Raw genomic sequence first — 13,293 nt, 5'->3', positions numbered from 1 at the left:
ATTTGCAGGGAAACAAATAGAATTTATTGTTTGAGTGATATATATATATATATATATATATATATATACAATATGCAATTGAACTATTTCATTTTGAAAGCCATTCGCAAAGTTTCTCAGTCCAGACAGAGTTATGTAGGTACATGTAAAGCCGGTGGGTCCGGGAGTTAAGTATGACCTGTTGCAACAAAAGTTTTGGTCCTATGTTTTGTTTCTACTCGTTCTGGTAGAATGCAAAATGCAATACGCCTGCTGCTTTTGTTTTTATGACTAGATATTCAGCTTTACCATAGTGAAACCCTGGAGTTAATGCTGCGCAGATGGTCCAAACTGGAAAAAGACTTCAAAATGAAGAACGGGAGATATGACATCAGCAAAATTCCTGACATATACGACTGCATTAAGTACGACGTTCAGCATAACTGTTCCTTAAAACTGGAGAACACGATGGAGATATACAGGCTTTCCAAAGCTCTAGCAGATATTGTCATACCTCAGGTAAATGTCCTTCACTATGCGCTCAATATCTTGGGGGGGATCTCAGACCCCTTTCACACCAGAAGATTGTTGGTCAATTTTTATGCTGTGTGATGTTTCTGCAAAATCAAATATTTAAGTTCATATTTAGGTTTGCAGTGCATAGAAAAGAAAGACTAAGCCTTATCGAGAAAATAGCTGTAAGCAGATCCGCAGTTACTTTGTTCTACGCGTTGTGAACGTTGCGTTCTGTTTATGTTCTAGGAATATGGCATTGCCAAATCGGAAAAGCTAGAAATTGCCAAAGGTTACTGCACACCTCTTGTTCGAAAGATTCGCTCCGATTTACAGAGAACTCAGGATGATGACACAGTCAACAAACTACATCCGCTGTATGAAGCTCCTCTTTTATTGTGTTGAGAACAGACAATGCCTCCTCAATTATATAACTAAACATTCATGTTGTTTGGATGTGGGGGTTAAATTAGTATTTTTCTTCCCATGCATTATTGTGAATTTATTTTCACACACCCCCCAAAAAAAAACTAAAGACAATGATTTTTGATAGAGGCCATGCTATAGAATTGAAGTAACCTTTGTCTGTCTTCTTGCTCAAAGGTATTCCAGAGGGGTGATGTCTCCGGAGCGCCACGTACGTACTCGCTTATATTTTACCAGTGAAAGTCACGTCCACTCGCTGCTGTCAATTCTCCGTTTTGGGTCATTATGTGATGTAAGTACTTCTAGAACTGTCTGTCTGTAAAACAGATCTACCTTTGTGGATATATCATCCACCCCCCTCCTCCCAAGTGTGAAAATAACACAGAAACTGTTAAAGAAGCTTTTTCTGTTTCTAGGGCAACCCTCAATCACTGCCTCCGTGTGTGAATTTAGTGAATGAGGCATAATTTTGCGTTTCTGGGAAGAGGCTGGACATTTTGACAGTACTAGAAATTGTTTAAAGCAAATTCAAAAGAGTAGCTGGAACAGCACCTTCTAATATGCCCATTTAATAACTATTATATGATAATGAAAAGCACGCTAGCCCTATATGTAGTTCTGTGTATGTTGTCATCGTCATGACCTAACCCAAGCTTCAGAACATACAGTGACAATGTCCCATACTGACCCACCAAAGAAGGATACAGATCAATGTACTTTGTAAGCCTGTAGGAGCAAAAACATAAATCATTACCTAAAGGAGAAGCTGCAGCTCCAGAAGAATGTAATTGAAATCAATTTGATGGCATTTCATGCATGCACAAGTGTTGGGGGGGGGGGATGTCTTCATTACCCCCCTGGAGCCCTCACATGAGCCAGTTCTGGAAATCATAATAAATGAACAATATATATTTTATAACATGCTTATGTTTGTTTTATTGAAGGAGACAAAGGATGAACAGTGGAAAAGGGCAATGGACTACCTAAATTTTGTAAATGAACTCAATTACATGACCCAGATTGTGATAATGCTTTATGAAGACCCAAACAAGGTGACGTAAAATTGTATATTTCAGACGTGCATATTCTCTGCAGCGGTCACATGACATGGATAGTAATTTTCTTTTCTTGCAGGATCTTTCATCGGAGGAGCGCTTTCATGTTGAGTTACACTTTAGCCCTGGAGCTAAAGGCTGTGAAGAGGATAAAAACCTACCGTCTGGATCTGGATACAGACCTGCATCTCGAGAGGTTTTTGTTTCTTTTGCTTGTTGCTGTCAATGTCTGGGGCTGCAGTCTAGTCTCTTGTAATACCTCATTTCACTTCAAAGCCCACCTCACACTTAGTCTTATGTCATTCCGCATTTTTTACATGCGTGGCACAATATGGGATGGGCTACACTATTTAACCATAAAATTATTTGTAGAGCTGTAACACACAAATGAAACATGCTAAACCTTTTCTGTAGAGTTTGAGAGGAAGCATTTAATCTCATCTATTTAACCTCAATCACTGTGAGATGACCCTGGAAAACACGTGGTCTGCTTAACCATGTGCAATGCAAGGCTGTCAGATAGACCTTCTTGGAGGAGAAACATCCCAGGGTTATTCTTCCCTAATAATTAATATCAGTGAAATAAATTGTTTCGTTTGACTCCAACTCATGGGAATAACAGTTTGGTGTTACCCATTTAGTTGCTAATTTTGTTAAACTAAACTGCTAATATCATTGAAGAATGTCAGACTCAAAGGTACAGTTAAAAACTTTCAACTAAACGCAACATCGGATAAATAGATCCCGGTATTATATGCCCAAACCTTTCCCATGAGTAATTATTTAGTCATGTCAAACTTTACCACGTTCATAATTTTTCAGAATACAAAAATTGGATAAAGTCATATTAACTAGGCCAACAAAGAGAGAGACGGAATCTCGGTGGTGATAGATGGAAGATACACCTGAGGTCTTCAAACTTTATGTAACTTTATATGTTTCTCTGTTGGCCCAAAAAAACATGCGTTTCAAGTAAAGACACCAATTTAGTTGAACCGCCTTTTAAATATAGAACGGTTATAGAATACGGCAATCTTATTAGCTGTATCGTTTCCTGTGTCTTTAGAACGAAAGTTCCAAGAAACAAATCCATGGCACTGACAGTGATGAAGAGTCCAGAGACCACTGCAGGAGGGATGAGCCTGACCGAGGGTTGCTGATGTTTAAGCCTTTGGTTTCTGATCCTATTCACATACACCGGAAATCTCCTCTTCCCCGATCCAGAAAAATAGGTTCAGCAGAGGTAAGTGAAGATAACCACCTTAAATCACAGGTGTCTTATAACAGGTCAGTCCATCATTATTTTCTCTGTTCTTTAATGCTTCTTAGCTCATTTAGTTATTCCACCTTTAATGTGGCTTTTAGAAAAATCTAAATAAACCAATTTGTAATATAGTTTCTTTTCATTTTAATTGGTCAGAGTATTAGAAGCTTATTTATTTAAAATCAAAGAAAAAAAGCAACGGCTAAAAATAAAACTGCTTTTAAAGATCATCATATAAAGTTCTGTGCAAAACTTTTTGGCAAGTGTGAAAAAAAAATGCTTTAAAAAATAGATATGTTAATAGTTTATTTTTACAAATTAAAATTCAAATGAATGCAAATTTAGTGAATAGAAGAAATATCTAAATCAAATCAATATTTGGCGTGACCACCCTTTGCCCTCATAACAACATCAAATTTTCTAGGTACACTTGCACAAAGTCAGGGATTTTGGAGGCATATAGGTGTATGATTAAACAATTTACCAATTATATGTAGGCAGAAACACAAGCATTAACAGAAACAGAGGCTAATTGTGGTTATTGATTTGATTTAGATTTTTCTTCTGTTCATTCACTTTGCATTTTGTTAAATGATAAAAAAAAATAAACTATTAACATGTCTATTTTTTTGAAGGATTCTTACTTTACAGCATTCTCCACTTTTCCAATACCAAAATTTAATCTATCATGATATAACATGTCCATTCAGAATTCTGGCAAGGGACGAACTGTATTAATGAATCGACTACGTTAGTCTGTTTCCGCTGCCTGCAGCACTATCGACCTCTTGTTAGTTTGAGATTAGTAGCCTATTGCTTACGTAAAGAAAAGCAAGTATTTAAAGTCATTTTTTTTTAATGTTTTTCAAAAGTACATCCTATGTTTCTCGTATCACGTGTTCAGTGTCTAGTTTACACCTAGGTTTTGCTATCACTTTAAATGCTTCAGGAATACATAACTAAATTGAGAATTAATATAGACTAATACTATATAAACACATTAAGAGCAATAACCTTAATATAAACTGAAGTGGACAACAGTCTAACGATCTGCAAACCGTTCCTGGCGTTGTACGTCTTTCCCGATCGTGCTTAGTTTATCCTGTCTTAGATTGTAGTATCCTATCTAATAATCCCTGCAAAGCTTCTAATGCAGATAGAACACCAAGTCTATAAAAGTTCTAAACGCGAGACTAAATTGCAGTTTGCTGTCTATCCGGCCACACATTAAAGGCTACAAGCAAGTTTTCCTTCTTTTCTGGATTACAAACAAGGTTTTTGGTTTGTTTTGTTATTCTGATCATTTGGCTTTGTTTCTAACTTTGCATGCTTTTGCTGTTTTTTGGTCCCTTTCTCACTTCTAGGGAGAGAGCCCCCTGAGTGTGTCTAGCCCAGAGTGTATCGGTACCTGGATGCATTACACCGGTGCTGTGGGTTCTGGGCGTCGAAGACGCAGATCAGGGGATCAAATCACTTCTTCCCCCGTGTCCCCTAAATCATTGGCTTTCACATCCAGTATTTTTGGCTCATGGCAACAGGTTTTTAAACTTTACTTTCACTAAACTTTTAATTTTTTGTTACCCAAACAGACCAACCAAAAATCTGTACTAAAGGACGACTAATCCCTTTTATTGGTTATCGGCACATTAAAATGACGATAATCGTACAAAATATACGTGCAAAATGCTGGAAACGGCCTCGTGGCATCTGTTTGCTAATTTTTTAAACTGGAAGTATATTACAATAGGGGCAAAAAATAAACCATTTGGGCTTAGCTGTCCTTTAAGACTGTGTTATAGCATCAGATTCTTGGGCAGCAGAAATGATATCTGCAAAATATCTACTAAATAGTAAAATGATGCTATGGAAACAATGGGGGGTGAAAATATAAATTAATGTTTCAGTATTCATTTGTCCACGGCATAAACTACATTATTTCTATTGAGTGGCTTGGTGTTAACTATGCAAGGATTAAACTCCAGTACTAATCTCTTTCTCCTCTTTTGGGGTACTTTAATGTATTTGCTAACATCACTTCTTCCATGGCCTGTTATCGCAATTACAGATCCCTAAGCTGCTTGTAAACGGTTAATAATTCATTTTCTTAATATCAGTCTATTACTTATTAAATAGTAAGAAAATGCGCATAGGGTCTACTGGTAGCATCCCCCCCAGGCTGGAAAGCATATCGTAATGAGTCCCAATTATTGGGTTTGATGGTTGAAGAGCATGATGAATTTACCAGTGCAGTGCTTGCTATTAGGCAAGCAAACGAAAACACACACATACCAATAAGCAAATTTTTTTATTCCTTAACTATGAGCTCCTTAGTTTGCATACACATATGCAACATCTTTGGCCTAGCACTTTTGTCAGCCATCTTTCTTTTTCTTTTATTTGGATCTATAATGGTCACCGGATCATGGAAGAAGTTGTGTCTAGCATTCCCTTTTCCTTCTGTCCGTTTCACTCTCTCATTTGTGCAGCAAACATACGCAAGACACTGCGGTAGGAAAAGGTCCTTCGTACATTGGTACAAACTATAGTTTCTTTCACTGTTCCTCCTTTAGGACCGATGCATGGAATGTGGTTACCCTGTTGTCAATTGTTCAGGCTGTTTACCTCTGGCTTCTCCCTTTTATTTTTAACGTCCGGACAGGAGTAATTATGTCTATTGTTTGCAAAATGCACTCTTTTCTTTTTCTTGATCATATGTAATTTGTGCGCCCATGGCTACCTTTTGAATGCTTGTCTTGTGCTACTTCATCGTCACAGGACCTCATCTGTGAAATCGGCTCCTTTCAGAAGGGGAAATCTGCATGATGTTTATTTCTCGCTAACGTGCATCATGTGTCATATTAACCCTACGTGTCTGGTACAGGTGGCTGTATCAACATTCAGTGTCATTTAGTTGTCACTAGCCTTTGTTCACATCGTATCTTTACTTTTAGGTGCTATCAGATAACAATAGTCATGTGAGAGCATCTAGACACTTGGAACAAAAACCCGGTGGTTTAGGTAAGTAGGTCAATCTTCAGAATTGTCCATCTGTCAAAGTATTCCCAATTAAGTACATCAATGCACTGCTAACTGGTTACTAAATGTGTATGAAGCTTCACCCCCCCTTAACCAACTACATTATTCGGAAAGTACAATGAAGCATGGCATGATCATGTTTTTGCATTAAGTCATTTAGTATTAAGCCATAATCCTCTACGCTTTTGATGAAGGACAGTGAATATTAAAGGTGCTTTAATATGGCTGCATCTTACGCCCACTGCAATTTAGCAACAATCTGCTTCATTATTTGAAATGGAAAACTAATAAGACCCCATCAGTTAGTTATTTGTGCTTACTTTTAAAATAAGATGAACTCTTAGATGGTTCTTGAAAGACATATATAAGGAGCACATTTTTTTATCATAAATTTTATTACAAATGCGATATTGAGGTGGGCAAGCCTGCAGAATTGTGACCTAGTGTGAGTCCAGGCTGTCGTGCCGCCATGTGAATCGTGCCCCTCGAGGCAGAAGGTGTGCGACCTGGAAGTCTGTAAGGAGGCTGTTGGGACTTCCGTTCCTGCAATGCTCTGACTCACGGTGTCTCAAAAAGCGGAGCTCAACATCTTATTCCTGGATACACCATTATGCTCGGTTCTTGAACACCTCTTCTCTGTTCAAGGAATCCCTTCTTAATTTCATATTTTGCTTTTTAATAATAGAATCATATTCCATCAATGTAAGGAAAACACATTTCCAACGCACCTTCTAACACATTGAATTGTACTGAAATGTTGCGATTTGTTTCACAGTAGTTTGATATTCGCATTAATGCCCAATCTGTAACTGACCTGAATATGGTTCTTCTTTTTCTTAAGCAGATGTACGGGGGAAAAGGGGTTTTGTCCCAGAGCACCTGGACAGGTTCTCATACACCATGCAGCCTTGGCAACCATGTAGAAATTCTGACTTTGCCAATATGACTAAATATGTAGATATTATAGATGTCTGCGCCTATCAAACATTAAAGTCTAATAAAACATTAATGTCAGATGGAGTTTACATGTAGTCATGCCAAGCATTATTTAAGGTTACTGTTTGGAAATCCTGCCCTGCATGCACTGAACAAGCACTTGCATGTAGTGACCAGGATTCACAGTTTGGGTGTATTGTGTCTGAACACCACAGAAACCTTTCAAATAGCGAGTCTTATTCATTCTCTGTGGCTGGAGCAAGCATTGAATGAAGTGTTCCTTCTACATTTCCTGTGGACATTCTTACATTCTGTGCCACCTTCTGCTTCTCTAAAGGTTACTGCATCCCATGTATCCCTCTAATAATTTATTTCCTTAATATTTCTGGTAATTTTAAGGCTTTTTGGACCATTTGTGTTTCCTGATATAACCGTTTAAGGGTCTTGCTACCGTTGCTCCAGTTTTACCGGTGTGATTACATGAAAAGTTAGGCACTTACCTCTCTTAGTTTTTGATGTAGCTAGAAACTATTCCAACATTTAAGTTGCCATTCGGCGAATCGTTCATGAGAGCAGCTACTCCCATGCAAGATGGTGTGTGTTTTTTACACTGCTATCTGAAGTCCTCTTGTACCGCAGTCATTTTATTGTACTGTAAGCTCGTGTCATCCTCTATGCACAAATGCAGCTTAACATGGAGCTGGGTCACACTTGGACATGTCTCTCTGCAGACACCCACACACTGAAAAATGAGTCAAGAAGGTCTTGTTCTAGGAAGTCTAGACTCGTCGGTCACTATTGGAGCTCTCTGCCCAGAGGTAAGGAATATGAAGGCATTCCTGCATCCTCCCTGCAGCTCAATAGTGTAGCAAAGCTTTCTGCATAGATATCGTACAACTTTTCCTTCCAACACGCTCCTGCTTTATTGATAAACTAGCTCCACATAGATGCCACTTTTTCCAGTTTTGGGCGGTTTTGAGAATAGGTGGTTTTAGAAAAAAAAAATATAAAGAAAATATGGTTAAAAAGGCTTGTCTGCATCAAGTAAATGCCTTGACCCAAAACATGAAAAAAAATGTGAAGCATCTCACTCCCAAATTCCTACATCTTTGTGGTTTATTTACTAAATGGAGCGTTGACAGGAGAGTTGTGTTTCAGTCCTATGCATTATGAAGGTCATTCACCACTGAACTTCTGCTGCAGGGATAGCTGGGTTGGTCCTGTATGATGTATGGTTAGATAAGGCCGAAGACTTATGTCTCCTCACCCATCATCTCTTTCATTTACGTTATCTCATGTGCAATCTTGGCTATTGTATTGGCCCCTCGAAAACGAATAGCATTAAAATCACAACTCTCCCCCTAATTCTCCTCTCACCTCTTTCTTTAGTGAATAGAGCCCATTGAGACTTCCCAACGGTTAATGGGACACATAGACTGGGCAGATGGTTCTGTTTTCAATAAGGAGATACAAAACATAGAGATATGATATTGCCTTAGTGTGTTGTTTTGTCTTACATACACCTGATAGAAGCAGCTTAATGCCTGTGTGAAGGATAGAAAGAATGACTGGAGGTCTATGTGGATAAGATAGTTGTAATGCATTTTCCTACATATTTCAATATATTTATCAAAGTTAAAGTCACCGATAAACATTTGACTTTTTTTTTTACTTTCTGCATGAACTTTCCTTCTGTAGCACAAATGCTCTTATTTTTCAGGGAGAATTTATTTGGCGTTCTAGTAAGTGCCAGGTAGACTGTCTTGACCAATAGTTCTGCAGATTTTTTTTTTTTTTTTGTTCAAGGGAAATATAGAACATTTTCCCTTAATTTCGACACGGAGATATATGGGTAAAGCCTGACTTGTTTGGTGTAGGGATGATTTCTTGTGTGATACGCGGCATGGCTGATGAGGTCTAAGGATTTAATATATGAACTGCGTTTAGCTTTCATTACATCAAATGAGTAGACCCAGTAAAGTATACAGTTGTTATTAAATGATAACTGTAAAATTACAGATCATCCTAGATAGAGCATCTTGATGTTTTCTTCTTCTTTTTTTTTTACTTGGGTAATAATACAAATCGCTTGTTTCATTTACTGTTGATCTTGCAAGTGAGTTGTCCCCTCATTTTGTCTGTTACCCATACAATTCATTTTAGATTGTAAACTCACGAGTGGGGCCTTCATGAGTCTACCATTCTTGCCAGAAATGTTGTATAAAAGTTTTATGTGAGGCTAGATTGGAAGCTCAGTTAGGGTCCATAACCCATTGTACCTATGTGTAATCTAATGTTTCTTTTTATGTATGGTACCCCCTATATTTATACTGTGCAGCACTGTGGAATACGTTGATGCTCAATAAACAATATTATGTTCAGAAGTGAGTCCCCCATCATGTAGTACCCTGGCTTGATCTGTATTAGCCTGAGCTATCTGTGAGCTCTGGATTAATGCAAGGGTCTGTCAGACACCAGCAGAGATGAGCCACTCTGCACCAGGTCTGTACATGACCTGGTTAATCCAGTCCGGATCGGGCAACTCTCTCCCAGCGTCCATCTGGACCCAGACAAGGTCACAGAATGTGCTCTCCTTGGCTGTTTAGTCTCCTTATTCCTCTCTTTCTTCACTGCTCTCCCTTTCCTTCCCTTCTATGTTAGATGGGCTTGTGCGCCCAGCCACAGGCTGCGCAGGAGATTGTACCCAGCTAGTGAGAGGACTGCAGCCCCAGACGACAAGGAAGTGTCTTTATTAATGGATGATAGCAACTCTAGGCCGGTTTAGATGAGCTTAAGTGTTTTTTAACCCCTATATTGTGTAGAATATATGAGACGTATTATATATGTCGACACTTAAAATTAACAGCATGTGACATATTAGAATCTACAATAAACAAAAAAAAATATATATATATTTTACATTTATTATGTTTTATTTGTGTTGACATGGAAAAATAGGTGGGTAAAAAATTTTTTGTGTGTGTGCTTCAGGGCCCCCCAAATACTTTATCTGGCTTTGACGGTAAATATATTGTGATCAAATTATCCTTGGGGTTAAACTATGATTGTTTTTTTTTGGGGGGGGATACATCTGCCATTAAAGTCTTGATGACTATGAATAGAATGAGGCTATTCTCCTCTTTTTGCTAGGTAAATATTATGTTTGTGTCCGACTGATGAGGCATGCGATTGTTACTTGGTCTCTCTTTTAAAACATTTAGTCTGCCATCAACAGAAAGGAAGCTAGGTTATTGGTAACCTGGCCAAGCATGACCACCCTTTCACTTGGGTTTTTATGAGTTTTTTCTGTAACACAATCCAGACTGAATAAAATGCCACAATTGGCACTGGATGTCGTGTATGTATATATATGTATTACATACATCTTGTTCTCAAGTGTTTTCACCATAATATAAAGGAAGTCGGCATTAGAATTTAGAGAGCTTTTTTATCCCCAACCAAAACTTAGTTGCCACCTTTCCATAGGGTACGAAGAGAATCATAGGGTACGTTATCTGAATCAAAGAGTTAGAACCTACTGAAAGCGGCCAGTCAGAATCTGTAGTGATTAAGCAGATCATAAAATGTATCTTGCACTGGAATTATGTTGAAAGTCTGATTTATGTCATAGATACTTGGCTTCCGATAAACAGCTTCTTCAGTCATATGCGCCAATTCCTGCAATTTAGTACACCTTCATTCTGACCATTAATTTAGTATCTCTAAAATGGATTTCATTATTTGTGAATTCTATTCAGTTTAGTTATCCTTTACTATAATGATTTTTATAAAAAAAAAAAAGCTGGAATTGAGCAGAAGATGGCACAGGATACAGCAAACAGGACCGACACACATGGACACGTTTCTCTGTATCTTCTCCAGATACACTGCAGCCGGGCTTTATTGCATGCTGCATGCATCACCAATGTACATGGAGGACCACCAGGTTGTTGTGTGTATTTTCTCTAACTCTCACTAGGGTCTCACTGCGTGGGTCTGTTTAGCACTTCGGTGCTTGGGGGTTCTTCAAGTGCACCTAACCTACTGGATTATGCTCGCTTCCATCGTAAAAAGCTGACAGGCGCTGGCTGTATTGATGGTACGTGCGCTGACTTATGCACACAGTCCTAGCAAAAACAGTGCCTACTCACATGTAAAGAAAAACAAAGCATTATTTTGGCAACTGCCAACCAATATATTTTTTTGCAGCTCTGTTTATCATATCTCTTAGTAGGTCATGAACTCCTGAGAACCATGGTTATATTTAAACATGGTATAATATCAAATTCTTATTTTTCTCACGTATGTCCTTGTTTGGTAATTGGTTATTAATTTGAACCAAAACAACAAAATGTACTCTGGCTACAACACATTCAGCATTAGCTTTAATTTATGCTGATTTGCATCAAACTCCAGATTACTCAGGTTTTCTGGTATAGCGGCGTCCCTGTTCTTTCCCGGAATTGGAAATAAATATTTTAAAAATAGATTTTAACCCAAATATATATATTTGTTTGCTGTGGCGCACATTGCATGCTGCTGGATTCTAACAAGTTCCAAAAACACTGGATTTTTTTCTTTTATTTTATATATAATATATTTTTTTTCTTATCTCTTTTGTTTGGTAGCTGTTATGAATTTCAGGTACCTCTTTTTCTCTTTCTTAGACGCCACACGCAGCTCTGCTGTTAAAAGATTTTCTATCTCATTTGCGCGACACCCAACCAATGGTATGTTTTGTTTATTTGGAACAATACCCCCTTGCTTCATTTAAATTTTTTTTATTTTTTTTGTTTCTTAGTTTTGGGATATAAATCAAATTTTTTTTTTTTTTTTATAATTCTGATCACTTCATTAGCAATCACGTGTCACAATCAGTTTTTTTTAATACACTCAACAAACCAAACCCTTCACCCCAGTCATAGTCATTTACATAAAGGTATGATCACAGATCACCTGCCAAAGAAACCTAATTTGTCGGTAATTTGCAATAACCCTTGATTTACAAACGGACTTTTTTTTTAAAAATTGTTATCAGTAGACATTTGATTGCATCGTAAAAATTCCAAAATGGTAATTTTATTTGAACTTTTTAAGCGAATCATCATATGTTTTGATTTTAATGTTAACTTCATTTTCTGTTACAGGCGTTTTTAGAACTTTAGCAGTCCTGAATAACAAAAGAAATATTTTGGTCATGATATATATACACTGAAAAAACATGGAAGGGAGCCTACTTTTCATGATCTCATAAGCACTGTAAATTGTGTGCTTCTCTGTTAACCTTTTTTAATAATTTTGAGTATTGGTGTTATTTTTGGCACCGTGCCTTTATGCTTACTTCAAGGGTCTATTCTCTGAAAGGACAGTTGTAGTTTCAGCTCCTTGACTTCAATATACATTATGAAGAGCCTGGCTGGCCCCGTTTTATATACAGTCCAATTAATAAGGGTTCTGGACACATTTAATTATTGTACATTAAAATGCCATCACTAGGACTAAGTTTGTCCAGGAGGTGGTCTAAGCCGGCCCTAAGTGAATAATGAAGCGAGACACTTAAAACCACAACTATTCTGTAAACCCTCCTGAAATTTCTCCCTTTAGTGAATCAATCCCAAAATCAGTTTATAAAATGCCCTTTGGGGGCAAACACATCCTCTGTTCCTCATATTCTGCACTGGATTTTGCCTGACTTCATAGTGCGGCGGATTATGCCCAGGACGTGAAGCTTCCTTATGCCGGTGTTTGAAAGGTTATTGTGGATTCAGATCGAATCTGGCACTGGGACTTTGGCGTGTGTACCATAAGATAGTTGAACATCTCTAGTACCTTTTATGTGTTTGTCAAACCCTATGTTTGTTTCCCTGGAAGAGGAAAACCATAATTACATTTCTTCGTATGTATTATAACATTAATATCCACCAAACTATGCCTTCTGTCTTATTATCGCATAGTCGATCAGGTGGGATGATTTCTTTCACTTCAGATTCATATGTTGGTCCTGAACAGCAAATACTTTTACTTACTATAAGGTTTATTTTTCTTAATTTTTAGTGCTATGCAATGCTTTTGTAGGTCTTGTAT

The 13,293-nt window shown here is 37.7% G+C and overlaps 1 protein-coding gene across 7 annotated transcripts in view; it reads left to right on the top strand.

Moving 5' to 3' along the window:
• Positions 1–13,293, top strand: part of PPIP5K2 (diphosphoinositol pentakisphosphate kinase 2) — a 39,143-nt gene that overhangs the window by 23,083 nt on the left and 2,767 nt on the right. For 2 of the 7 annotated variants that reach the window (XR_008355457.1, XM_053474479.1), the window contains exons 19-27: positions 275–498; positions 742–869; positions 1,096–1,210; positions 1,863–1,970; positions 2,053–2,169; positions 3,040–3,216; positions 4,602–4,775; positions 6,189–6,255; positions 11,877–11,939. Coding sequence is in view for 5 of the 7 variants with exons in the window: in XM_053474479.1 (XP_053330454.1) it covers positions 275–498; positions 742–869; positions 1,096–1,210; positions 1,863–1,970; positions 2,053–2,169; positions 3,040–3,216; positions 4,602–4,775; positions 6,189–6,255; positions 11,877–11,939 (1,173 nt within the window). In the remaining 2 variants the exon portion in view is untranslated. Of the gene's footprint in view, positions 1–274; positions 499–741; positions 870–1,095; positions 1,211–1,862; positions 1,971–2,052; positions 2,170–3,039; positions 3,217–4,601; positions 4,776–6,188; positions 6,256–7,940; positions 8,028–11,188; positions 11,309–11,876; positions 11,940–13,293 lie in introns of all 7 variants that reach the window. The other 5 variants (XR_008355458.1, XM_053474487.1, XM_053474519.1 and 2 more) reach the window with 4 other exon arrangements.

The sequence above is a fragment of the Spea bombifrons genome, chromosome 1, assembly GCF_027358695.1.
Source record: "Spea bombifrons isolate aSpeBom1 chromosome 1, aSpeBom1.2.pri, whole genome shotgun sequence".
NCBI classification, from domain to species: domain Eukaryota; kingdom Metazoa; phylum Chordata; class Amphibia; order Anura; family Pelobatidae; genus Spea; species Spea bombifrons.
Note: the sequence above shows the minus strand (reverse complement) of the source record. Positions and strands in the feature narration are given on the sequence as shown.